Raw genomic sequence first — 23,095 nt, forward strand, 5'->3', positions numbered from 1 at the left:
ACAGACAGGTGTGATACAGGTGTGTTGTAGGTGAGATACAGGGTGTGACACGGACAGGTGTGACAGGTGAGATGTGGACAGGTGTGACACAGACAGGTGTGACCTCATCAACTGCACTGATTGGGTGAGTACGGACAGACAGACAGGTGTGTTATGGACAGGTGTGTTATGGGCAGGTGTGTTATGGACTGACAGACAGACAGGTGTGACCTTGGGAACCCCGGAGCACAGGTGGGACACACAGACAGGTGTGTTACGGACACACAGACAGGTGATGGACACACAGACAGGTGTGTTATGGACAGACAGACAGGTGTGTTATGGACAGACACACAGACAGGTGTGAGCTCAGGTGTGACTCAGGGCCGCCCCAGATACCTGTGGGTAACTCAGGTGTGTCCAGGTACACCCAGGTGTATCTCAGGTGTATCATAGGTCACTGTAGGTAACTCAGGTGTATCCAGGTACACTCAGGTGTATCCCAGGTGTATCTCAGGTATCTCAGATACACTCAGGTGTATCTCAGGTGTAACTCAGGTGTGTTTTCAGCCCCCGTTCGTGGTGACCCTGGACGAGGTGGAGCTGATCCACTTTGAGCGGGTGCACTCAGGTGTATCCCAGGTTACTCCAGGTGTACCCAGGTGTGTCTCAGGTACACTCAGGTAACTCCAGGTGTGTTTTCAGCCTCCCTTCGTGGTGACCCTGGACGAGGTGGAGCTGATCCACTTTGAGCGGGTGCACTCAGGTGTATCCCAGGTGTATCCCAGGTGTATCTCAGGTGTATTTAGGTACACTCAGGTGTGTCTCAGGTAACTCAGGTGTATCTCAGGTGTAACTCAGGTACATTTTCCAGCCTCCCTTCGTGGTGACCCTGGACGAGGTGGAGCTGATCCACTTTGAGCGGGTGCACTCAGGTGTATCCCAGGTGTATCCAGGTGTATCCCAGTTAACTCAGGTGTATCCCAGGTGTATCCCAGGTGTATCTCAGGTATCTCAGGTGTACTCAGGTGTATCTCAGGTAACTCCAGGTACATTTTCAGCCCCCGTTCGTGGTGACCCTGGACGAGGTGGAGCTGATCCACTTTGAGCGGGTGCACTCAGGTGTATCCCAGGTTACTCCAGGTGTATCTCAGGTAACTCAGGTACACTCAGGTGTATCTCAGGTGTAACTCAGGTACATTTTCCAGCCTCCCTTCGTGGTGACCCTGGACGAGGTGGAGCTGATCCACTTTGAGCGGGTGCACTCAGGTGTATCCCAGGTGTATCCAGGTGTACCCAGGTGTATCTCAGGTATCTCAGGTGTATCTCAGGTACACACAGGTAACTCCAGGTACATTTTCAGCCTCCCTTCGTGGTGACCCTGGACGAGGTGGAGCTGATCCACTTTGAGCGGGTCCAGTTCCACCTCAAGAACTTCGACCTGGTCATCGTCTACAAGGACTACGCGCGCAAGGTGACCATGATCAACGCCATCCCCGTGGCCTCGCTCGACCCCATCAAGGAGTGGCTCAAGTGAGGTTTGGGGCCAGATCCGGGCACTTTGGGGGTTTGGGGGGTTTTCAGATTTTTTGGGGATTTTTCAGATTTTTTTCAGAATTTTTTGGATTTTTTTTAGATTTTTTTTAGATTTTTTTTTGATTTTTTTTCGAATTTTTGTGGATTTTTTAAATATTTTTTTCTGATTTTTTTAAGTTTTTTTTTTTAGGTTTTATTTCACTTTGTTTTTAATTTTCTTCGGATTGTTTTCTTGCAATTTTTTGAATTTTTTTTGCTTTTTTAAAGATTTTTCCTGATTTTTTTCTGATTTTTTAAAGCTTTTCTTGAGGTCTTATTTCGCTTTGTTTTTTCATTTTCTTCAGATTTTTTTCTTGAGACTTTTGGGGATTTCTGTGGGGTTTTTCTAGTGATTTTTTGGATTTTTTTCAGACTTTTTTGGGGGTTTTTTTAAACTTTTATTTTATTTGTTTTTCTCTTTCCCACCTGTCTGATCTCACCCCTTTTTTTTAGATTTTTGGTGAAATTTTTCAGGTTGTTTTTTAGATTTTGGGGGGGGATTTTTCAGCCTATTTTTGGGGTTTTTTAATCGATTTTTTTTCGGATTTTTTTGGGGTTTTGTGGGGTCTCACCTGCCTGATCTCACCTGGTTTTTTTACATTTTTGGTGAAATTTTTCAGGTTGTTTTTTAGATTTTTGGGGGGATTTTTCAGCCTATTTTTGGGATTTTTAATGGATTTTTTAGGGTTTTTTTAATCGATTTTTTTCCAATTTTTTAGGGTTTTTTTAATCGATTTTTTTTCTGTTTTTTTGGGGTGTTTTGGGTATTTTTGGGGTCTCACCTGTGGGATCTCATTTATGCGGTCTCACCTGTTTTTTTTAGCTTTTTGGTGAAATTTTTCAGTTTTTTTTTTTTTATTTTGGGGGGGATTTTTCAGCCTATTTTTGGGGGTTTTTAATCGATTTTTTTCCCGATTTTTTTGGGGTTTTTTGGGTATTTTTGGGGTCTCACCTGTGAGATCTCACTTATCCGATCTCAGCTGTTTTTTTTAGATTTTTGGTGACATTTTTCAGGTTGTTTTTTAGATTTTAGGGGGGAGTTTTTCAGCCTATTTTTGGGGTTTTTTAATCGATTTTTTTTCGGATTTTTTTGGGGTTTTTTAATCGATTTTTTTTCTGATTTTTTTGGGGGTTGTTTTTGGGTATTTTTGGGGTCTCCTCACTTATCCGATCTCACCTGTTTTTTTAAGATTTTTGGTGAAATTTTTCAGGTTGTTTTTTAGATTTTTGGGGGGGATTTTTCAGCCTATTTTTGGGGTTTTTTAATCGATTTTTTTTCTGATTTTTTGGGGGGGTTTTTTAATCGATTTTTTTCCGATTTTTTTTGGGGTTTTTTAATCGATTTTTTTTCCGATTTTTTTGGGGTTTTTTAATCGATTTTTTTTCTGTTTTTTTGGGGTGTTTTGGGTATTTTTGGGGTCTCACCACAGCTCCTGTGACCTCAAGTACACGGAGGGGGTGCAGTCGCTCAACTGGACCAAGATCATGAAAACGATCGTGGACGACCCCGAGGGCTTCTTCGAGCAGGGCGGGTGGAGCTTCCTGGAGCCCGAGGGCGAGGTGAGGGCGGAAAAATGGGGAAAAAACGGGGAAAAACGGGAAAAAACGGTGAAAAAATGGCGAAAAACGGTGAAAAAACAGCAAAAATCGGGGTAAAAATGGGGATTTTGGGCACCAAGGGCGGGTGGAGCTTCCTGGAGCCCGAGGGCGAGGTGAGGGCGAAAATGGGGAAAAAACGGGGAAAAACGGGAAAAAACGGAAAAAAACAGTGAAAAAACGGGCTAAAAATGGGGATTTTGGGCACCAAGGGCGGGTGGAGCTTCCTGGAACCTGAAGGACAGGTGAGAGCACACCTGGGCACACCTGGATGGGGAAAAAACAGCGAAAAAACGGGGAGAAACGGTGAAAAAATGAGGAAAAAACGGCGAAAAAACAACAAAAAATGTGGAAAAGGGCAAAAATTGGGGATTTTGGGGTAAAAAAGGGGATTTTGGGGTAAAAAAGGGGATTTTGGGGACACCTGGGCACACCTGAGATAGATGGGACACATCTGGGCACACCTGGGCAAAAAAACCGGGGGAAAATGGTGAAAAAACGGGGAAAATGGGCCAAAAATGGGGGTTTTGCAGTTAAAAAGGGGGATTTGGGGGTAAAAATGGGGATTTTGGGGCTTTGGGCTCACCTGGAGGGAAAAATGGGAAAAAATGTGAAAAAAAAGGTGGGAAAATGTGAAAAACGGTGGAAAAGGGTGGAATTTGGGTTAGAAATGTGGATTTTTGGTTACATGAGAGGTTTTGGGGTAAAAAAAGGGGATTTGGGGGTTTGGGCTCAGCTGTGCCCACCCGGCCTCACCTGCAGGCTCAGAGCGGGGGATTTTGGGTTCAAAATTGGGATTTTGGGTTAAAAATTGGATTTTTGGTTAAAAACCGGGATTTTTCCCAGTACAAAGGGGGTTTTGGATGGGAGGGATATTTTGGGGTGAAAACCGAGGGTTTTGGGTCAGGGCTCGGAGGCGGAGCCGGGCGAGTCGGAGTCGGAGCTGGAGGACGAGACCTTCAACCCCTCGGAGGAGGATGAGGAGGAGGAGGAGGACAGCGACGAAGATTATTCCTCCGAGGCCGAGGAGTCGGGTGCGGAAATGGGGCGAAAACGGGGGAAAACGGGAAAAACGGGGAAAAAATGGGAAAAAAACCGAAAAAAAATGGGGGAAAAAATGAAAAAAATTGGGGGGGAAGAAACGAAAAAATTGGGGGAAAAAAAGGAAAAAAATTGGGGGAAAAAACGAAAAAAATTGGGGGGAAAAAGGAAAAAAATTGGGGGAAAAAAAGAAAAAAAATTGGGGGAAAAAAATAAAAAAAATTGGGGGAAAAAACCGAAAAAATTGGGGGAAAAAACCCAAAAAAACTGGGGAAAAAACGAAAAAAATTGGGGGAAAAAATGAAAAAATTGGGGGGAAAGAAAGGAAAAAAATTGGGGAAAAAACCAAAAAAATTGGGGGAAAAAAAAAAAAAAAAATTGGGGGAAAAAAGAAAAAAAAATTGGGGGAAAAAAGGAAAAAAAATGGGGGAAAAAACGAAAAAAACTGGGGGAAAAAAAGAAAAAAATTGGGGGGGGAAAAATGAAAAAAATTGGGGAAAAGATGGAAATTTGGGGGAAAAAAAAATGAAATTTTTTAGGTGAAAAATGGAGATTTTTTGGGGAGTTTGGGTTCCAGACCTGGGTGGGGAAACGGTGAAAAAAAAAAAAAGAGAAAAAAATTTTAAAATATTTAAATAAATAAAATTTTTAAAATTTAAATGTTTTAAATTTTAGAATATGTTTAAATATAATTTAAATGAGAAATAGTTTTAAATACAAGTGGGGGGAAATGAGGATTTTGGGTTAAAAATGGGGATTTTGGGTTAAAAATGGGGATTTTGGGAGGTTTGGGCTCACCTGGGTGCTTTTTTCCTGTTTTTTTCCCCATTCCCTGTTTTTCTCCTATTTTTCCAATTTTTCGTATTTTCTCTATTTCCCATTTTCCTGGTTTTCCCCATTTTTTTCCTATTTTTACGGCTTTTCCCAATTTTTCCCATTTTTTAATAATTTATTTCTCTGTTTTTTCCCATTATTTTCTCCATTTTATCCCAATTTTCCCCATTTTCCCCCCATTTTTCCCATTTCTTTTTTTTCCCAATTTTCCCATTTTCCCCTTGTTGTTTTTCCTGTTTTTCCTGTTTTTCCCCATTTCCAATTTTCCCAACTTTCTCATTTTCCCTTTTTTCCCCAATTTTCTTCTTTTCCCCCCATTTCCCCAATTTTTCTTTTTTTTTCCCATTTTACCCCAACTTTTCCCGTTTTCCCCCCAATTTCCCCCCAATTTTCTCCTCTTTTTTCCTGTTTTTCTGCATGTATTCCATTTTCCCCATTTTCCCCCCGTTTTTTCCCGTTTTCCCCCCGTTTTTCCCCGTTTTCCCCTCATTTTCCCGTTTCCGCGGTTTTTGCCCCCAGAATACTCCAAGGACTCGCTGGGCTCGGAGGAGGAGAGCGGGAAGGACTGGGACGAGCTGGAGGAGGAGGCGCGCAAAGGTCGGACCCGAAATCGCCCAAATTCACCCCAAAATCCCAACCCCAAAATCCACCCAAAACCACCCAAAATTCACCCAAAACCACCCAAATTCACCCCAAATCCCACCCAAAATTCACCCAAATCCCACCCAAAACCACCCCAAATTCACCCCAAAACCACCAAACCCCAAATCCACCCCAAAACACAACCGAGTTCCCCCCAAAACGAACCCAAAACCTCCCGATTTCACCCCAAAAATGCAAAACTCCAAACTCACCCCAAATTCACCCCAAATATCCCCGATTTCGCCCCAAAAAGCCCAAATTCACCCCAAAATCCTTCAAAATTCAGCCCCAAATCCCTCAAAAATGCCCTAAAAAATGGCAGAAATGACAAAAATCCTGATTTTAACCAAAATCTCCATTTTTGGCCCCAGCAGACCTCGGGAGCCAGAACAATTCCCCCCAAATTCACTCAAAATCCTGAAATTCACCCAAATTCCTCAAATCTCCCCCAAAAACCCCCAAATTTCCCTGAGAATCCTCTCAAAAATCCCCAAGAATAACAAAAACTGTGAATTTTCACCAAAATCCCGGTTTTTCAGCCCAACGAGCCACAGGAGCCAGAACAAATCCCCCCCCAAATTCACTCAAAATCCCTAAAATCACCCAGAAACCCCCAAATTCTGCCCAAAGCCTCTAAAACCCCCCAAAAAACCCAAAAATCCCCTAAAAACAGCCAAAATTAACAAAATTGTTAATTTTAACCAAAATCTCCATTTTTCTCCCCAGCGGACCGCGAGAGCCAGAACAAACCCTCCTAAAACCACTCAAAATTCACCCAAAAATCCCTCAAACCTCCCCAGACACTCCCCAGATTTCCCCCAAAATCCCCCGAAAACGGCAGAAATGACAAAAATTAACATTTTAACCAAAATCCCCGTTTTTCCCCCAGCGGACCGCGAGTCGCAGTACGAGGAGGAGGAGGAGCGGGGGCGGGGCCGGAAGCGGAAGGGCCCGCCCAGTGGGCGGGGCCGGCCCCACCCCCCCAAGAAGAAGCGGAAGTAGCGGCGCCGCCCCTCCCCCACCCCCCGAAATCGCCGCGTTTGGCCCCAAAAATCCCGGCGGGGGGAGGGGGGGGAAAATTCCGGAATTTGGGGGAATTCATCCCAAAAATTTGGGGGAATTATCCCGAAAATTTGGGGGAAAAATCCCAAAACTTTGGGGGAAATTATCCCAAAAATTTGGGGAAAAATCCCGAAAATTTGGGGAAAAATCCCGAAAATTTCAAGGAATTTATCCCAAAACTTTGGGGAAAAATATCCCAAAAATTTGGGGGGAAAATCCCAAAAATTTGGGGGAATTTATCCCAAAAATTTGAGGGAGAATCCCGAAAATTTGGGGAAATTATCCCGAAAATTTGGGGGAAAAATCCCAAAAATTTGGGGGGAAAAAACCCCAACAATTTGGGGAATTTATCCCAGAAATATGGGGGAATTTATCCCAAAAATTTTGGGGAAAATGTCCCAAAATTCGGGAAAAAAATTCCCGGAAATTTTGGGGCAAAATTCAGAGGGAAAACCCCCAAAATTCTAAAAAACAAAATCCCAGATTTTTGGGGAGAAAAAACCCCAAAACTTGGGGGGAAAAAATCTCAGGTTTTGAGGAGAATGTCCCAAAATTCTGAAGAAAAAAAAAAAACAAATTTGGGGAAAAATTCAAGTTAGGGGGGAAAAAAGAAACATTAGTATTAAAAAATCCCAAATTTAGGGAAAAAACCCCAAAATCCTGGGTGGAAAATCCTCAAATTTGGGGGGGAAAAATCCCCAAATTTACGGAAAAAAAACCCCAAATTTGGGGAGAAAAAGAACCCAAATCTGAGGGGAAATACCCCAAATTTGGGAGGGGAAAAAAAGTCAAATTTTATGGGGAAAAAACCCCAAATTTTGGTGGAAAATGCCCAAATTTGGGACTTCCCGCCCTGACCCCGCCCCCTTTTGGGGTTTTTCCCAATTTCCCCCAAATTTCCCCGATTTTGGGGTTTTTTCCCCAAATTTATCTTTTTTTTTTTTTGTCCATTTTTATTTCATTTTTCCCTCCCCCAAATTCTTTTTTTCCCTCCGGAATTTTGGGGCGATTCCCGCAGATTTTGGGGTCCTTCCACCCCTCCCAAATTTGGGGTTTTTGGGTCAGAATTGGGGGATTTGGGCTGAAATTTTGGGGTCATTTCCTGGCATTTTGGGGCTCCTCAGATTTCACATTTTTCTCCCAACATTTTGGGTTTTCCCACCAATTTTGGGGTCATTTCCCACAATTTTGGGGTCGTTTCCCTGGATTTTTAGTTTTCCTCCAATTTTTGGGGTCACTTCCCAAATTTTTTGCTTTTCCCTCAATTTTTGGGGCAATTTCCCACAATTTTGGGTTTTCCACCAATTTTTGGGGTCATTTCCCACAATTTTTGGTTTTCTTGAGATTTTTGGGGGTTTATTTCCCAGAATTTGGGATTTTTTGGGGTCATTTCCCACAATTTCAGGATTTTCCTCCCATTTTTGGGGTCATTTCCCAGAATTTTGGGTTCCCCCCCAGATTTTTGGGGTCATTTCCCGGGATTTTGGGGTTTTTCCCGATTTCTGCATTTCCCCCCAAATCCGGGCCGGGGGGACCCCGAATTTCCCCGAATCCGCCCCAAAACGGCCCCGAAATTCCCTTTTTTGGTTGTTTCTGTATTTATGGGGGGCTCCCCCTTTTTGGGGGGAATTCTCCCGATTTTGGGGCTCCCCCCGGGGCCTCCCCTCCCCCCCCCCGACCCTCGTGGGCTCTTTTCCAAAATTCAATAAAAATCTCGTTTTTTTAAGGTTTTCTAACAAAAAACAAAAAAAAACAACGGAAATGCTGCGGCCCCGGGATGGGGGAAATTGGGAAAAAATGGGGAAAACATAGAAAAAAATGGGGGAATTGGGGAAAAATGGGAAATATGGGGGAAATTGGGGAGAAAGGGGAAAAATTGGGGAGAAATTGGGAAAAAATGGTGAAAAAAAGGAAAAAATCGGGGAAATTGGGGAAAATGGGGAAAAATTGAAAAAATGGGGGGAAATAGAAAAAAAGTTGGGAAATATGGTGAAAAATTGTGAATAAATGGGAAAAAAGGAAGGAAATTGGGAAAAAATAGGGGAAAATGGGGAAATGGAAGAAAAACTTGGGAAAATGGGAAAATCAGGAAAAATTGGGAAAATTAAGAAAAAATTGGGGGAGAAATGGGGAAAATTGAGGGGCAATTGGAATAAAATAGGGGGAAATTGGGAAAATGGGGAAAAATGGGGAAATTGAGGGAGGATTGGGAAAAATGGGAAAAAACGGAGGGAAATGGGGAAAATCAGGAAAAATTGATGGGATATTGGGAAAAAGGGGGGGAAATTGGTGGAAGTTGGGAAAAATTGAGGAAAATGGGGAGAAAAAGTGGAAGAAATTGGGGGAAAATGGGGAGAAAATCAGGGGAAATGGGGCAAAAATGTGGGAAAAATGGGAAAAATGGTGGGAAATTGGGAAAGAAATGGGAAAAATTGGGGAAAAGGGGATAAAATTGGGGAAAATGGGGGAAAATAGGAATAAATGGGGGAAATTGGGAAAAAATGGGAGGGAATTGGGAAAAAATGGGGGGAAATTGGGAAAATTGCGTGAAAATGGGGGGAAATTGGGAAATTGGTCAGAAACCAGTTGGATTTTGGGTCAAACCAGTTCAAGCTGGTTCAAACCGGGGTGGAACCAGAGTGGGGAAACTGGGTTAGACTGGGGCACACCACTTTAAATCACATTAATTCACTTAAAATCACATTAATCCAGTTTAACTCAGCCAGGTCATTTAAATATCACCCTAAACCACTTTAATTTGCCCCAAACCAGTTTAAATCACCCCAAACCATTTTAATTTACCACAAACGATTTTAATTTCCCAAAACCAGTTTAACTGGGCCCAAACCAGTTTAAATCACAGCAAACCAGTTTAAAAGGCCTCAAACCAGCGCGAACTCCGACCAGGCCTAACCGCGCTCCCTCAGCTTGACTGACAGTGCCGCTGTCCAATCCCCGCGCGCCCTCGACTCATTTTGTCCAATCAGAACCTGCGCTTCTCACCTCCTCCCGCCCTCCACTTTGAGCATATTGCGTCTGCGAACGCATGCGCACATCTCGCCGCGCGTCCCTGGGCGGGCGCTCCCTTACGGGGGTCGATTGCAATTGGAAGAGCAGTAAAAATGGCGGCAAACGCGGCCAATCAACGCCGCGCTCCGCGTGATTGACACAACCCCCGAGCCACTCGCCGCCTCTCCTCCCCCTCCCGCGCAGCGGCGCCACGCGCGCTCCCATTGGCTCAGACACTGATTGACGTGCCAGGTCTCGAACCACCGCGCTTAACGGAGCGGCGGGGGCGGGCCCGGCGCCTCTCGCGGCGCTGAGGGCGGCGCGGGCGCCATTTTGCGCTCAGCCCCCGGAGGAAGCGGCGGCGGCGGCGGCGGTGCCCGGAGCGGTGAGGGGGCAGCGGGGGCGGCTCCGCGCGGGTCCCGCCGGGGCTCCGGGCGGTTCGCGAACGTTCGGGGGGGGATCCTGTGAGGGGAGAAAGCGAAAAAAGGGGGGGGGGGGGCGGAGATGGCGGCGGCGCGTGAGGGAGCGGGGCGGGAAAAGGGGGGGGGAAGGAGGGGGGGAGCGGCCCCCTCAGAGCCGTGAGGGGAGGGGCGGGGCCGGAGCGGCGGTGGGCGGGCCTAAGGCCGTTTAAAAGCTCGTTAAAAAGCTCATTAAGCTAATTAGCCCCGGCGGAGGGTGGTAATTAACCCCTTCGGGGCTCTAATTAACGCCGGCGGGGCCCTTATTAACCCCGCCGGGGGCGTGGTTCGGTTCGGGAGGCGGAGCGTCGCTGAGGGGGCGTCGTTTGCTTATTAACGGGTTAATTAATTGGCTCTGGGTTTGATTAACCCCCAGTAGGGGCGGGGTTGACCCCTCAGGGGGCGTGGCTTAGCCCTTATTAACCCCTGGGGTTAATTAACTCTTTTGGGCGTAATTAATTACTCCAGAAGGCCTTTATATGCATAATTACCCCCCCGGGAGGCGTGGCTAATCCTTACGGGGCTAATTAATGCATTTCAGGTTTAATAAACCCGTAAAGGGGCGGGGTCAAAGAAAAGGGGCAGGGCTCTGGGGAGGGGGCGTGGCCAGATAGGGCATTGGGGGTTTTAAAACTTTAATTAAACTCACCAAAGGCTTAATTAGCACCTCTGGGGGCTGGTAATTCTTAGATTTGCATCCAAATTCCTGAATTTCTCCTTTTCCAGCAGATTTCGGCAGTTCCTACCCCTCCCCTTTAAACTTTTTTATATCCCTGGGGTTTTCTCCTCTTCACCTCAATTTTGGGAGCCCAAATCCGGAATTTTCCTTGTTTTTCGGGCTAAATTCCCAAATCCTTCCAACTTCAGGAGGTCCCATTTTATTTTAAACTGGTTTGGGGTAAATTACACTGGTTCGGGGCAATTTAAACTGGTGCGCCCCAGTCCAAAGCAGTGTCCCCATTCTGGTTTGCCCACTCCACACTGGTTTCCCCCCACAGACTGGTTCCACCCCACTGCAGCCCAGTTTAAACCAGTTTGACCCAAACTCCAACTGGTTTTCCCCAATTTTTCTCCAATTTCATCCCATTTTCCCAATATCTCCCCAGTTTTTCCCAACTTTTTCCCAATTTCTCCCCATTTCCCGCAATTTTTTCCCTTTTCCTGCAATTTTCCCAATTTTCTCCCTATTTTTGCTCCATTTTCCCAACTTTTTTTCCCAGTTTTTCCCATTTCCCTTCATTTTTTCCAAATTTCCCCCAATTTCCTCCCATTTTTCACAATTTCTCCTCATTTTTCCCAAATTTTCCCCCATTTTCTCCTTTTCTGCCCATTTTCTCAAATTTTTCTCCATTTTCCCCCATTTTTCTGTATTTCCCCCCCTTTTTTCCTTGTTTTCCCCAATATTTCCCCATTTTTCTCAATTTCCCCCCGTTCCTTCCCCAATTTTTCCCAATTTCTTCCATTTCTCCCATTTTTTCCCAATTTTCCCGTTTTTTCCCAATTTGCCCCAATTTTCCTCCATTTTTCTCAAATTTCTCCCAGTTTTCCCCCATATTCTCCAATCCTTCCCCATTTCCCCCACCTTTTCCCAGTTTTTCCCCATTTTTCCAATTCCCTCCCCATTTTCCTCAAATTTTTCCCCATTTTTTCCCAAATTTTCCCCATTTTTTCCCCAATTCCCTCCTATTTTTCCTTTTTTCTCCCATTTTTCCCAATTTCACCCAGTTTTTCCCATTTTTTCAGGGGCAGAGCAGATTCCTGAGGACTCCCCAATTTTGGGCCCAAATCCCCAAATTTCCCCCCAATTTTTACCCCCCAAACCCCAATTCCTGCCGTTCCCAAAATCCCCATTTCTCACCCCAAACCCTCCCCCACTCCTCTCCAGCAGGGGGCGTGGTCAGGGCTCGGTGGGCGTGGCCTGAGCGCAGCGTGGGCGGGGCCTGGGGAGGGGGGAGGGGTCTCTCAACCTTCTCTCCTTCCACAGGTGTGCCCGGACCGGCCCCTCCCCCTCCTTTAGCCCCTCCCCCTCCTTCAGCCCCGCCCCTTTTCCTTCTCCCCACCCCCCCCCTTTCCCCCAGTGCCGTTTTGGGCCGAATCCGCCCGATTTTGGAGGTTTTTATTTTATTAAAAAAGGGGGGAAAAGAATGAAAATGGAATTGAAGCGAAATTTTGGGGGGGTTTTGTCGCGGTGGGGGAGGGGCGCAGCTGGGGGCGGGGCGGAGGCGGGGGAGGGGCTGCCCCTCCCCCCTCTGGCCCCTCCCCCCGCCCCCCCAATTTGCATTTTTTTTGTCTCTTTTTTGTCCACAGCGCGATTTTTTTGAGCCGGCGGCGACCGTAAGTTCCACAAATTTTCATTTTTTTTTAATTGTTTTTTTTATTGTTGGGTTTTTTTTTTTTTTTGTGTTATTTTTCCGCTCCCCCCCTTTTCTCCCCCCTTTGCTCCTCCCACAAATGAATTATTCATGCGGGTTTTGCCCCTCCCCCCTGCCCCTAAGCCACGCCCATCGCGCCCCTCCCACACCCCGCCCACGGCCCTTCCCACCGAGCCCCCAAAACTGCCCCAAAATGGCCAAAACTGCCCCAAAAACGGCCCCAGAACGGCGCTGGAATGGTCCAGAATGGCCCCAAAAGGTCAGAGTGACCCAAAAAGGCCCAAAACGGCCCCAAAATGAAGGCGAGGGCCCCTCCCCCCTCGGAGCATTTTCAGGGATTTTCTCGAGGGGAAAAAATTGAGGAAAATTTTTAAATTTTTTTTTTTTTTTAATTTTTTATTTTTCTAATTGTTTTTTTTTTTTTTTCAATTGGTTTTTCCCCAGATTTTTTTTTTTTTTTTAATTTTTTATTTTTAATTTTTTTTTTTTTTTTTTTTTTTTCCACCCGGGGCGTCTTTGGCTCAGCTCCTCCCCTTCTCGCTAAGCCCCGCCCCCTGTCCCGTTTTGGCCACGCCCCCTCCGCCCCTTTGCCCCGCCCCTTTCGCCGCCGAAGACCCACGGACGCCCCTCCCCCCCACCGGAGCCCCTCCCCCCACGGTAAGAGGCGGAGCTTCCTTCGTATGCAAATTAGCGCTAATTGGGGCTGGCCAATCAGGGGCTGGGACGCCTCATTAGGGATTCAGAACTAATCATGTTAATTAGGAGTTTTAGCAGTAACTGGGTTTAATGGTGCTAATTAGCATAGTTAATGCTATAAATAATAACAAAATTAAGTCTGTAATTATGCTAATTAGCATATTTAATGCTGATTAATAATTAGCCTAAATTATTTGTTTACATAGGGCAGCAGAACCAGCACTAATTAGCGCTGCTGGACGCTTTAAATTTTATGCTAATTAACTTTTAATTAACAGGCAGAATATTTTATTTTTTTAGTGATTAAGCCGTAATTAACAGGCAGGGCAATTTTAGTTTTATGGTAATTTTCCTTTAATTAACGGGCATGTTAATTGGATAATATTCATTAGGAGGAGTTGGTAAGATTGGGGCTAATTAGCATTAATTATGGGGAGGCTGCAGGCGATTGGCTCATAGTTAATTATGCTAATTACCCTGGGGTTTTTGGGGCATTTTGGTTCCTTTTGGGTGGTTCCGGGACGATTTTGGTGCTTTTTCCTTTTTTGGGTGGTTCCAGGTGATTTTTTTTGGTCATTTTTTGGGTTTTTCCAGGTGTGTTTTGGTCTTTTTTGGTAGTTTTTGATTATTTTTTGCGGGGTTCCAGGAGGTTTTTGGTGTTTTTTAGATTTTTGGGTGGTTCCATCTGGTTTATTTTCATTTTTGGGTTCTTCCAGGTGATTTTGTGTTATTTTTTGGATCATTTCTGGGAGGTTTTTGGTTATTTTGGGGTGGTTCCATGTAAGTTTTTTTGTCATTTTTTAGAAGCTTTTTTATCACTTTTTGGAATGGTTACAGGTGATTTTTTTGGGGTAATTCCAGGTGGTTTTTTTTTGTTTTTTTGGGGTGGTTCCAGGTGGGTTTTTATTATTTTTTGGAGCTTTTCCATCATTTTTTGTTGGTTTCAGGTGATTTTTTTGGGGTTATTCCAGGTGGTTTTTGGTTATTTTGGGGTAGGCCCAGGTGGGTTTTTATTATTTTTTGGAGTTTTTTAAGTCACTTTTTTGGTAGTTCCAGGTGATTTTTTTGGGGTAACTCCAGGTGGTTTTTGGTTATTTTGGGGTGGTCCCAGGTGGGTTTTTATTATTTTTTGGAGCTTTTTTAAGTCACTTTTTTGGTAGTTCCAGGTGATTTTTTTGGGGTAACTCCAGGTGGTTTTTGTGCGTCCCCACCCACCCCTGTAACCCCGCCCTCCCGTTGCAGGCCCCGCCCCTTTCCCCGCCCACCGCCACCATGGCCAGCAATGTGACCAACAAGACGGACCCGCGCTCGCTCAACTCGCGCGTCTTCATCGGCAACCTGAACACGCTGGTGGTGAAGAAGAGCGACGTGGAGGCCATCTTCTCCAAGTACGGCAAGATCGTCGGCTGCTCCGTGCACAAGGGCTTCGCCTTCGTGCAGTACGTCAACGAGCGCAACGCCCGCGCCGCCGTGGCCGGGGAGGACGGCAGGATGATCGCCGGCCAGGTGCTAGGTCAGTGGCGGTCACTCGTGGTCAGGCCTGCTGGACACTCCTGGTTGGTCTGAGTGAGGTTCTGGGAGGTGTTATGGAGTCTCTGAGGAGAATAGAGGAGGATCCTGATGCTGTATTTGAGCAGTGATGGTCAGGGAGGTGGTCAGCGAGGTGGCCATGGTCACTCATGGTCACTCCTGGACTTCTGAGTGAGGTTCTGTGAGGTGTTATGGAGTCTCTGAGGGTCAGACAAGAGAATCCCCAGCTCACTTTTGAGCAGGGATGATCAGAGAGCTCAGGAGCGAGGTGGCCATGGTCAGTTATGGTGACTTCTGGACTTGTGGGTGAGGTTCTGAGAGGTTTTATGGAGTCTCTGAGGAGAATAGGGAGGATCCTGATGCTGTATTTGAGCAGTGATGGTCAGGGAGGTGGTCAGTGAGGTGGCCCTGGTCACCATGGTCAGTTATGGCACTCCTGGACTTGTGGGTGAGGTTCTGTGAGGTGTTATGGAGTCTCTGAGGAGAATAGGGGAGGATCCTGATGTTGTATTTGAGCAGTGATGGTCAGGGAGGTCGTCACCGAGGTGGCCATGGTCACTCCTGGACTTGTGAGTGAGGTTCTGAGAGGTGTTATGGAGTCTCTGAGGAGAATAGGGGAGGATCCTGATGTTGTATTTGAGCAGTGATGGTCAGGGAGGTGGTCAGTGAGGTGGCCCTGGTCACCTATGGTCAGTTATGGGCACTCCTGAGCTTCTGAGTGAGGTTCTGTGAGGTGTTATGGAGTCTCTGAGGAGAATAGGGGAGGATCCTGATGTTGTATTTGAGCAGTGATGGTCAGGGAGGTGGTCAGCGAGGTGGCCATGGTCACTCATGGTCACTCCTGGACTTCTGGGTGAGGTTCTGTGAGGTGTTATGGAGTCTCTGAGGACAATAGGGGAGGATCCTGATGTTGTATTTGAGCAGTGATGGTCAGGGAGGTGGTCAGCGAGGTGGCCATCATCACTCATGGTCACTCCTGGACTTCTGGGTAAGGTTCTGTGAGGTGTTATGGAGTCTCTGGGGGTGAAAAGGGAGGACCTCCGTGTTTGGATGGACACACGATGGTCAGGGAGGTGGTCAGTGAGGTGGCCCTGGTCACCCATGGTCACTCCTGGACTTGTGGGTGAGGTTCTGTGAGGTGTTATGGAGTCTCTGAGGAGAGTAGGGGAGGATCCTGATGTCATTTTTGACCAATGGTGCTCAAGGAGGTGGTCAGCAAGGTGGCCATGGTCGCCCATGGTCACGTGTGGTCAATAAACAAGGTTCTGTGAGGTGTTATGGAGTCTCTGAGGAGAGTACAGGAGGTTCCTGGTTTCAGATTTGATCAGTGATGGTCAGGGAGGTGGTCAGTGGTCACTCATGGTCAGTTGTGGTCACTCCTGGACTTGTGGGTTTGGTTCTGAGAGGTTTTATGGAGTTTCTGAGGGTGGGACAGGAGGATCCTGATGTTGGATTTCACCAGTGACCGTCAGGGAGGTGGCCGTGGTCACTCATGGTCACTCATGGTCAGTCATGGTCATTTTGGGTGGTTTGGGGTGGTTTTGGTGGTTTTTGGAGCTGTTACCAACTCTGGGTGGTCATGGAGGTGACCATGGTCACTCATGGTCAGTCATGGTCACTGGTGGTCATTTTGGGGTGGTTTTGGTGGGTTTTGGAGCTGGTTTGGACTCCGGGTCAGTCTGTGGTCATTGGTCAGTCTTGATGGTCACTGCTGGTCATTCCTGGGGTCACTCCTGGCGTCACTTTGGGGTCAGGTTTTGGTCACTTTGGGGTCACTTTGTGGTCATTTTTGGGGTCATTCCTGGGGTCAATTTTTGGTCACTTTGGGGTCAGTTTTTGGGTTATTTTGGGGTCAATTTTTGGTCATTCCCTGGGGTCAGTTTGGGGTCAGTTTTGGGGTCATTTCTGGTCAATTTGGGCTCGTTTTGAGCCATTTTTGGGTCTTTTTTCTCCATTCCTGGACCCTCCTGGGGTGAACTCCCCAAACGGGCCCAAAACTTCACAAACTGCCCCAAAATGGCCCAAAATCACCCCAAATCACCCCAAATTTCTGGCAGACATCAACCTGGCGGCCGAGCCGAAGGTGAACCGGGGCAAGGCGGGGGTGAAACCCCAAACTGCCCCCAAATCACCCCAAAATGCCCCCAAATCACCCCAAAATGCCCCAAAAAGCCCCAATTTGCCCAAAATCCCCCGAACTCACCCCAAATTCCTCACAGACATCAACCTGGCGGCCGAGCCGAAGGTGAACCGGGGCAAGGCGGGGGTGAAGCGCTCGGCGGCCGAGATGTACGGGTCAGTACCCGCCCCCCCGTCACCGTCCCCCCTCGTCAGGTGGGGACCCTGGGGGAAGGGGCGCTGCTTTTGGGGCGAAACGCGGCGGTTTCGGGAAAATCCGGGAGAAACTGGGGAAATTGGGGTTTTTAGGGGTTTTGGGGTGTCTTAAGGGGTTTTTACGGGCTCTAAAGGGGACATTTGGGGGGCCCAGGTGGAATTTGGGGACCCTCATCAGGTGGGGAACCTGGTGGGGGGGGTGCTGCTTTTGGGGTGAAACACAGCCGGTTTGGGAAAATCCGGGAGAAACTGGGGAAAATCGGGGTTTTTAGGGGTTTCGAGGGGGTTTTCAGGGGCTCTAAAGGGGAAATTTGGGGGATTTTGGGGGGCCCAGGTGGGATTTGGGGACCCTCGTCAGGTGGGGACCCTGGGGGGGCGCTGCTTTTGGGGCAAATCAAGGCCGGTTTGGGAAAATTTGGGGAAATTTTGGGAAAATGGGGTTTTTCAGGGGTTTTGGGGCTCTAAAGGGGAAGTTTGGGGATTTTGGGGCCCAGGTGGGATTTGGGTGGGTTTTGGGGTGTTCAGGGGGTCCCGGGTGATTTTTGGGAATCCCAGGGGGGTTTTGGGGATTTTTGGGAGGGTTTTGGGCGGTTTCGGGGCATTTTGGGAATCCCAGGGGGGGTTTGTTCATCCCAAGAGGTTTTGGGGGAATTCTGGGATTTTGGGGTTTTTGGGGCATCCCAAGGGATTTTTGGGTAAGGCCACGGTTATTTTGTCAATCCCAGGGTATTTTTGGGGTGGTTTTGGGAATTTTGGAGGGTTTTGGGGTGTCCCGGGGGCATTTTGGCAATCCCAGGGTGTTTTTTGGGAGAGTTTGGGGATTTTTGGGAATCCCAGGGGGTTTTGGGGATTTTTGGGAGGGTTTTGGGGCATTTTGGGAATCCCAGGGGGGGTTTGTTCATCCCAAGAGGTTTTGGGGGAATTCTGGGATTTTGGGGCATCCCAAGGGATTTTTGGGTAAGGCCACGGTTATTTTGTCAATCCCAGGGTATTTTTGGGGTGGTTTTGGGATTTCTGGAGGGTTTTGGGGTGTCCCATGGGGTTTTTTGGCAATCCTAGGGTATTTTTTGGGAGAGTTTGGGGATTTTTGGGAATCCCAGGGTTATTTTGTCAATCCCAGGGTATTTTTGGGGCGGTTTTGGGATTTCTGGAGGGTTTCGGGGTGTGCCAGGGGCATTTTGGCAATCCCAAGGGCATTTTTGGGGAGAGTTTGGGCAATCCCAGGGTATTTTTGGGGAGGGTTTTTGGGGTGTCCTGGGGCATTTTTGGGGATGATTTAGGCAAACTCAGGGGCATTTTTTGGGGTGTCCCAGGGTTGTTTTTGGGGAGGGTTTTTGGGTTGTTTTGGGGCATTTTTGGGGAGGATTTGGGCAATCCCAGGGTATTTTTTGGGGTATCCCAGGGGCATTTTTGGGGTTTCCCAGAGGCGTTTTCGGGGAGGGATTTTGGGGTATTTCGGGGTGTCCCAGGGGCATTATTGGGGAGGGTTTTTGGGGTGGTTTTGGGGAATTTTTGGGGAGGATTTGGGCAATCCCAGGGTATTTTTTGGGGTGTCCCAGGGGCATTTTTGGGGCGGGATTTTGGGGTGTTTTGGGGTGTCCCGGGGGCGTTTCTGGGGCGCGTTTTCCGCCATGTTTGTCTCGCCTTTGATTGGATCTGACCCTCCCGACCCCCCCCACCCCCCCAGGTCATCGTTTGACCTGGACTACGACTTCCAGCGGGATTACTATGACCGGTACCAGTATAAACCAGTCCAGAGCGGGTTAGGGACCCCACACCCCCCCCCGGCCCCGCCCCCCCGCCCCCATTGGTGCCCCCGGCCGTCACTCACGGCCGGGCCCCGCCCCCTCCCGCAGGATGTACAGCTACCCCGCCCGCGTGCCGCCGCCGCCGCCCATCGCCCGCGCCGTGGTGCCCTCGAAGCGGCAGCGCGTGTCCGGCAACACCTCCCGGCGCGGCAAGAGCTTCAACAGCAAATCGGGGCAGCGGGGCTCCTCCTCCAAATCCGGCAAACGTAAGGGACACACCCTGGTGGGCGGGGCAAGGGGCGGGGCAAGAGCTTCAACAGCAAATCGGGGCAGCGGGGCTCCTCCTCCAAATCCGGCAAACGTAAGGGACACGCCCTGGTGGGCGGGGCAAGGGGCGGGGCAAGAGCTTCAACAGCAAATCGGGGCAGCGGGGCTCCTCCTCCAAATCCGGCAAACGTAAGGGACCATGGGAAAGGGGCGGGGTCACAGGGAATGGGGCGGGGCAAGAGCTTCAACAGCAAATCGGGGCAGCGGGGATCGTCCTCCAAATCCGGCAAACGTAAGGCATCATGGGAAACGGGCGGGGACACGCTGGGGTGGGCGGGGCAAGAGCTTCAACAGCAAATCGGGGCAGCGGGGCTCCTCCTCCAAATCCGGCAAACGTAAGGGATCATGGGAAAGGGGCGGGGACACGGGGAAAGGGGCGGGGCAAGAGCTTCAACAGCAAATCGGGGCAGCGGGGCTCCTCCTCCAAATCCGGCAAACGTAAGGGACCATGGGAAAGGGGCGGGGACACGGGGAAAGGGGCGGGGCAAGAGCTTCAACAGCAAATCGGGGCAGCGGGGCTCCTCCTCCAAATCCGGGAAACGTAAGGGACACGCCCTGGTGGGCGGGGTCACAGGGAAAGGGGCGGGGCAAGAGCTTCAACAGCAAATCGGGGCAGCGGGGCTCCTCCTCCAAATCCGGCAAACGTAAGGGACCATGGGAAAGGGGCGGGGCAAGGGGCGGGGCAAGAGCTTCAACAGCAAATCGGGGCAGCGGGGCTCCTCCTCCAAATCCGGCAAACGTAAGGGACACGCCCTGGTGGGCGGGGACACAGGGGAAAGGGGCGGGGCAAGAGCTTCAACAGCAAATCGGGGCAGCGGGGCTCCTCCTCCAAATCCGGGAAACGTAAGGGACCATGGGAAAGGGGCGGGGAAATGAGTGGTTTGGTGTGGGCGTGGATATGGGTTTGCAAGATGGCTGCCAGGGGGTAAAATGGGGGTGGTGATGTAGTTCAAGATGGCTGCTCCTGTGAGTTATCCAATATGGCTGCTCTTGTGAATTATCTAATATGGCTGCTGCCGTTAATAATCCAATATGGCTGCTGTCATAGCTCAATCCAATATGGCAGCATGGAATTCAATATGGCTGCTGCTGTCAATAATCCAATATGGCTGCTCTTGGGAGTTATCCAATATGGCCGCCCTTGGGAGTGATCCAGTATGGCTGCCGCCGTTAATAATCCAATATGGCTGCTGTCGTAGCCCAATCCAACATGGCAGCCTGTGATCCAATATGGCAGCCCCCACATCTTCATCCAACATGGCTGCCGCAAGCCAAGATGGCAGCCCCCATAGTAAAATCCAAGATGGCCGTCCCAATCCAAGATGGCCGTTGCTGAGGGGATTTTTGGGGTGAATTCCGGTGAAATGGGACAGGATTTTTGGGGCGAATTTTCCATAGACTATGAAGGGATTTTTGGGGTGAATTCCGGCGAATTCTGACAAGTTTGGGGTGAATTGCAGTGAAAGGGGACGACCTGCAGAGCATCAAGAAGGAGCTGGGGCAGATCAAGGCCAAGGTGGACGCGCTGCTGGAGAGCCTCGAGCGGCTCGAGCGGGAGCAGAGTGAGCGGAGCCCACTTTTGGGGAAAAATCCCAAAATTTCCCTCAAACCCCCATTTTTTGCCCATTTTCCCTGATTTTCCCCAATTTTTCCCTAACCCCTGCATTTTACCCCTAAACCCCCAATTTTCCCCATTTTTTCCCCATTTTTCCCACCCCCTCTGTTTCCCCCCAATCCCTCATTTTCCCAATTTCCTCCGTTTGTCCCAAATCCCCCCGTTTCTCCCCATTTTTCCCCATTCCCCCATTTTCCCAAACGCCCGCGTTCCACCCCCAAACCCCCATTTCTGCCCCATTTTTCCTTAATTTCTTCCCGATTATTCCCCATTTTCCCCAATCCCCCTGCGTTTTCTGCCCATTTTTTCCCCGATTCTCCCCCATTTCTCCTCATTTCTCCCTCAGTTTCCCCATTTTTCCCCTTGTCCCCCAATTCTCCTTTATTTTCCCAAACCGCCCATTTTCCCCAATTCTCCCATTTTGTCCCAATTTTCCCAAACCCCTGCATTTCCCTCCCCAGACCCCATTTCTGCCCCATTTTCTCCCCGTTTTTTCGCCCATTTTTTCCCGATTCTGCCCAATTTTCCCAAATCCCCGCGTTTTGTCCCCGAGCAGAGGCCAAGAGCGACAAGGCCGAGGAGGAGCAGGGCGGCGGCTCCGGCTCCAAGAAGGACGAGGCGGGCGGGGCCAAGGCCGAGGGCGCCCACGAGGACTCGGCCGAGGAGGGAGATCTGCTGGACGACGACGAGGGCGAGGAGCGGGGCGACGAGCAGGTACAGACCAGTATAAACCAGTATAAACCAGTATAGACCAGTGTAGGTTATCCAGGGATATCCCACAGTACAGACCAGTATGGAACCAGGGCCGAGGAGGGAGATCTGCTGGACGACGACGAGGGCGAGGAGCGGGGCGACGAGCAGGTACAGACCAGTATAAACCAGTATAGACCAGTATAAACCGGTACGGACCAGTACAGACCAGTATAAACCGGTACAGACCAGTGTAGGTTATCCAGGGATATCCCACAGTATAGCCCAGTATGGAACCAGGGCTGAGGAGGGAGATTGGCTGGATGACGACGAGGGCGAGGAGCGGGGCGACGAGCAGGTCAGGAACCAGTACGGACCAGTATAGACCAGTACAAACCAGTGTAGGTTATCCAGGGATATCCCCCAGTATAGACCAGTACAGACCAGTATGGAGCAGGGCTGAGGAGGGAGATTGGCTGGATGACGACGAGGGCGAGGAGCGGGGGGACGAGCAGGTCAGGAACCAGTACGGACCAGTATAAACCAGTACAGACCAGTATAAACCAGTACAGACCAGTATAAACCAGTATAGACCAGTGTAGGTTATCCAGCGATATCCCACAGTACAGACCAGTATGGAACAGGGAGCCCCAGTATAGAACCAGGGACCCAGTATAAACCAGTACGGACCAGTACGGAACCCCCAGGGACACCCCAGTACAGACCAGTGACCCCCAGTGCCCACCAGTACAAACCAGTGACCCCAAACCCCCTCCCAGTACAAACCAGTGACCCCCAGTTCAGACCAGTGACCTCCCAGTGCCCTCCCAGTACAGACCAGTACAAACCAGTAACCCAAAACCCCTCCCAGTACCCCCAAGCCCCTCCCATTTCAGATGGGGGCGGTGCCAGGTTCGAAGGGAGGGACACCCTGGCCCCGCCCCTTGCCCTGACCCCGCCCCTTTGCGGTTTGATTGGCAGCTGGAGTCGCTGAAGGGGGACGAGAAGGAGGCCGAGGAGGGCGAGGACGACCGGGACAGCGCCAACGGCGAGGACGAGCCCTGAGCCCCGCCCACAAAGGCCCCGCCCCCTTTCCGCCCGGCCCCGCCCCTGCCGTGCTCGTGCTGTCGTGGCCCCGCCTCCTCCCGCCCCACCACCGCCCTCCGTAGTTCTGGCCCCGCCCCCTTTTATCCTGCGGTCCCGCCCCCTCATCCCTACCTCACACGGCCCCGCCCCCCCAAGCCCCGCCCCCTCTTCGGTTAATTTTGATACCTCGAGATGACGATTAAAGGACGGATGTTTGTAGGCGTGGCTTGGTCTGAGGGGAGGGGCTATGGGAGGAGTCATGGAGGGAGGGGCAGGGCATGATCAGGAGGGGTGGGACACACCCAGGATGCGTTGGACACGCCCAAAAGGGGTGGGACACACCCCTGGAAAGATGGCGGCCCCCATGTGACACAATCCAAGATGGCAGCCATTGTATGCCATAGTCCAAAATGGCCACGCCCCCATACACCCATCCAATATGGCTGCCCCATTGTGACACAATCCAAGATGGCCGCCAAAGTGACACAATCCAATATGGCT

At 49.4% G+C, this 23,095-nt stretch overlaps 2 protein-coding genes across 7 annotated transcripts in view; both read left to right on the top strand.

Moving 5' to 3' along the window:
- The window catches only part of SUPT16H (SPT16 homolog, facilitates chromatin remodeling subunit), a 40,384-nt gene extending 33,576 nt beyond the window's left edge, over window positions 1-6,808 (top strand). Inside the window, exons 23-27 of the mRNA XM_064737589.1 lie at window positions 1,343-1,512; window positions 2,985-3,114; window positions 4,058-4,184; window positions 5,545-5,622; window positions 6,557-6,808. Of these exons, the coding sequence (XP_064593659.1) occupies window positions 1,343-1,512; window positions 2,985-3,114; window positions 4,058-4,184; window positions 5,545-5,622; window positions 6,557-6,669 (618 nt within the window). The 3' untranslated portion in view covers window positions 6,670-6,808. The remainder of the gene's footprint in view (window positions 1-1,342; window positions 1,513-2,984; window positions 3,115-4,057; window positions 4,185-5,544; window positions 5,623-6,556) is intronic.
- A 3,233-nt stretch (window positions 6,809-10,041) lies between these two features.
- On the top strand, window positions 10,042-22,813 carry HNRNPC (heterogeneous nuclear ribonucleoprotein C). 6 transcript variants are annotated; one of them, XM_064737582.1, is made up of 9 exons: window positions 10,042-10,123; window positions 12,504-12,530; window positions 14,507-14,777; window positions 17,014-17,128; window positions 18,816-18,863; window positions 18,985-19,142; window positions 20,664-20,765; window positions 21,375-21,532; window positions 22,490-22,813. In XM_064737582.1, the coding sequence occupies exons 3-9, from the start codon at window positions 14,537-14,539 to the stop codon at window positions 22,571-22,573; spliced, it is 906 nt and encodes a 301-aa protein (XP_064593652.1). In that variant the 5' UTR covers window positions 10,042-10,123; window positions 12,504-12,530; window positions 14,507-14,536; the 3' UTR covers window positions 22,574-22,813. The 6 variants fall into 6 exon arrangements, with proteins under 6 accessions (XP_064593652.1, XP_064593651.1, XP_064593654.1 ...); XM_064737581.1 differs by having other exon boundaries at window positions 10,043-10,123; window positions 18,816-18,890; XM_064737584.1 differs by having other exon boundaries at window positions 10,043-10,123; window positions 17,014-17,089.
- Window positions 22,814-23,095: the final 282 nt, after the last annotated feature.

The sequence above is a fragment of the Zonotrichia leucophrys genome, unplaced genomic scaffold (assembly GCF_028769735.1).
Source record: "Zonotrichia leucophrys gambelii isolate GWCS_2022_RI unplaced genomic scaffold, RI_Zleu_2.0 Scaffold_85_192490, whole genome shotgun sequence".
Taxonomy (NCBI): Eukaryota; Metazoa; Chordata; class Aves; order Passeriformes; family Passerellidae; genus Zonotrichia; species Zonotrichia leucophrys.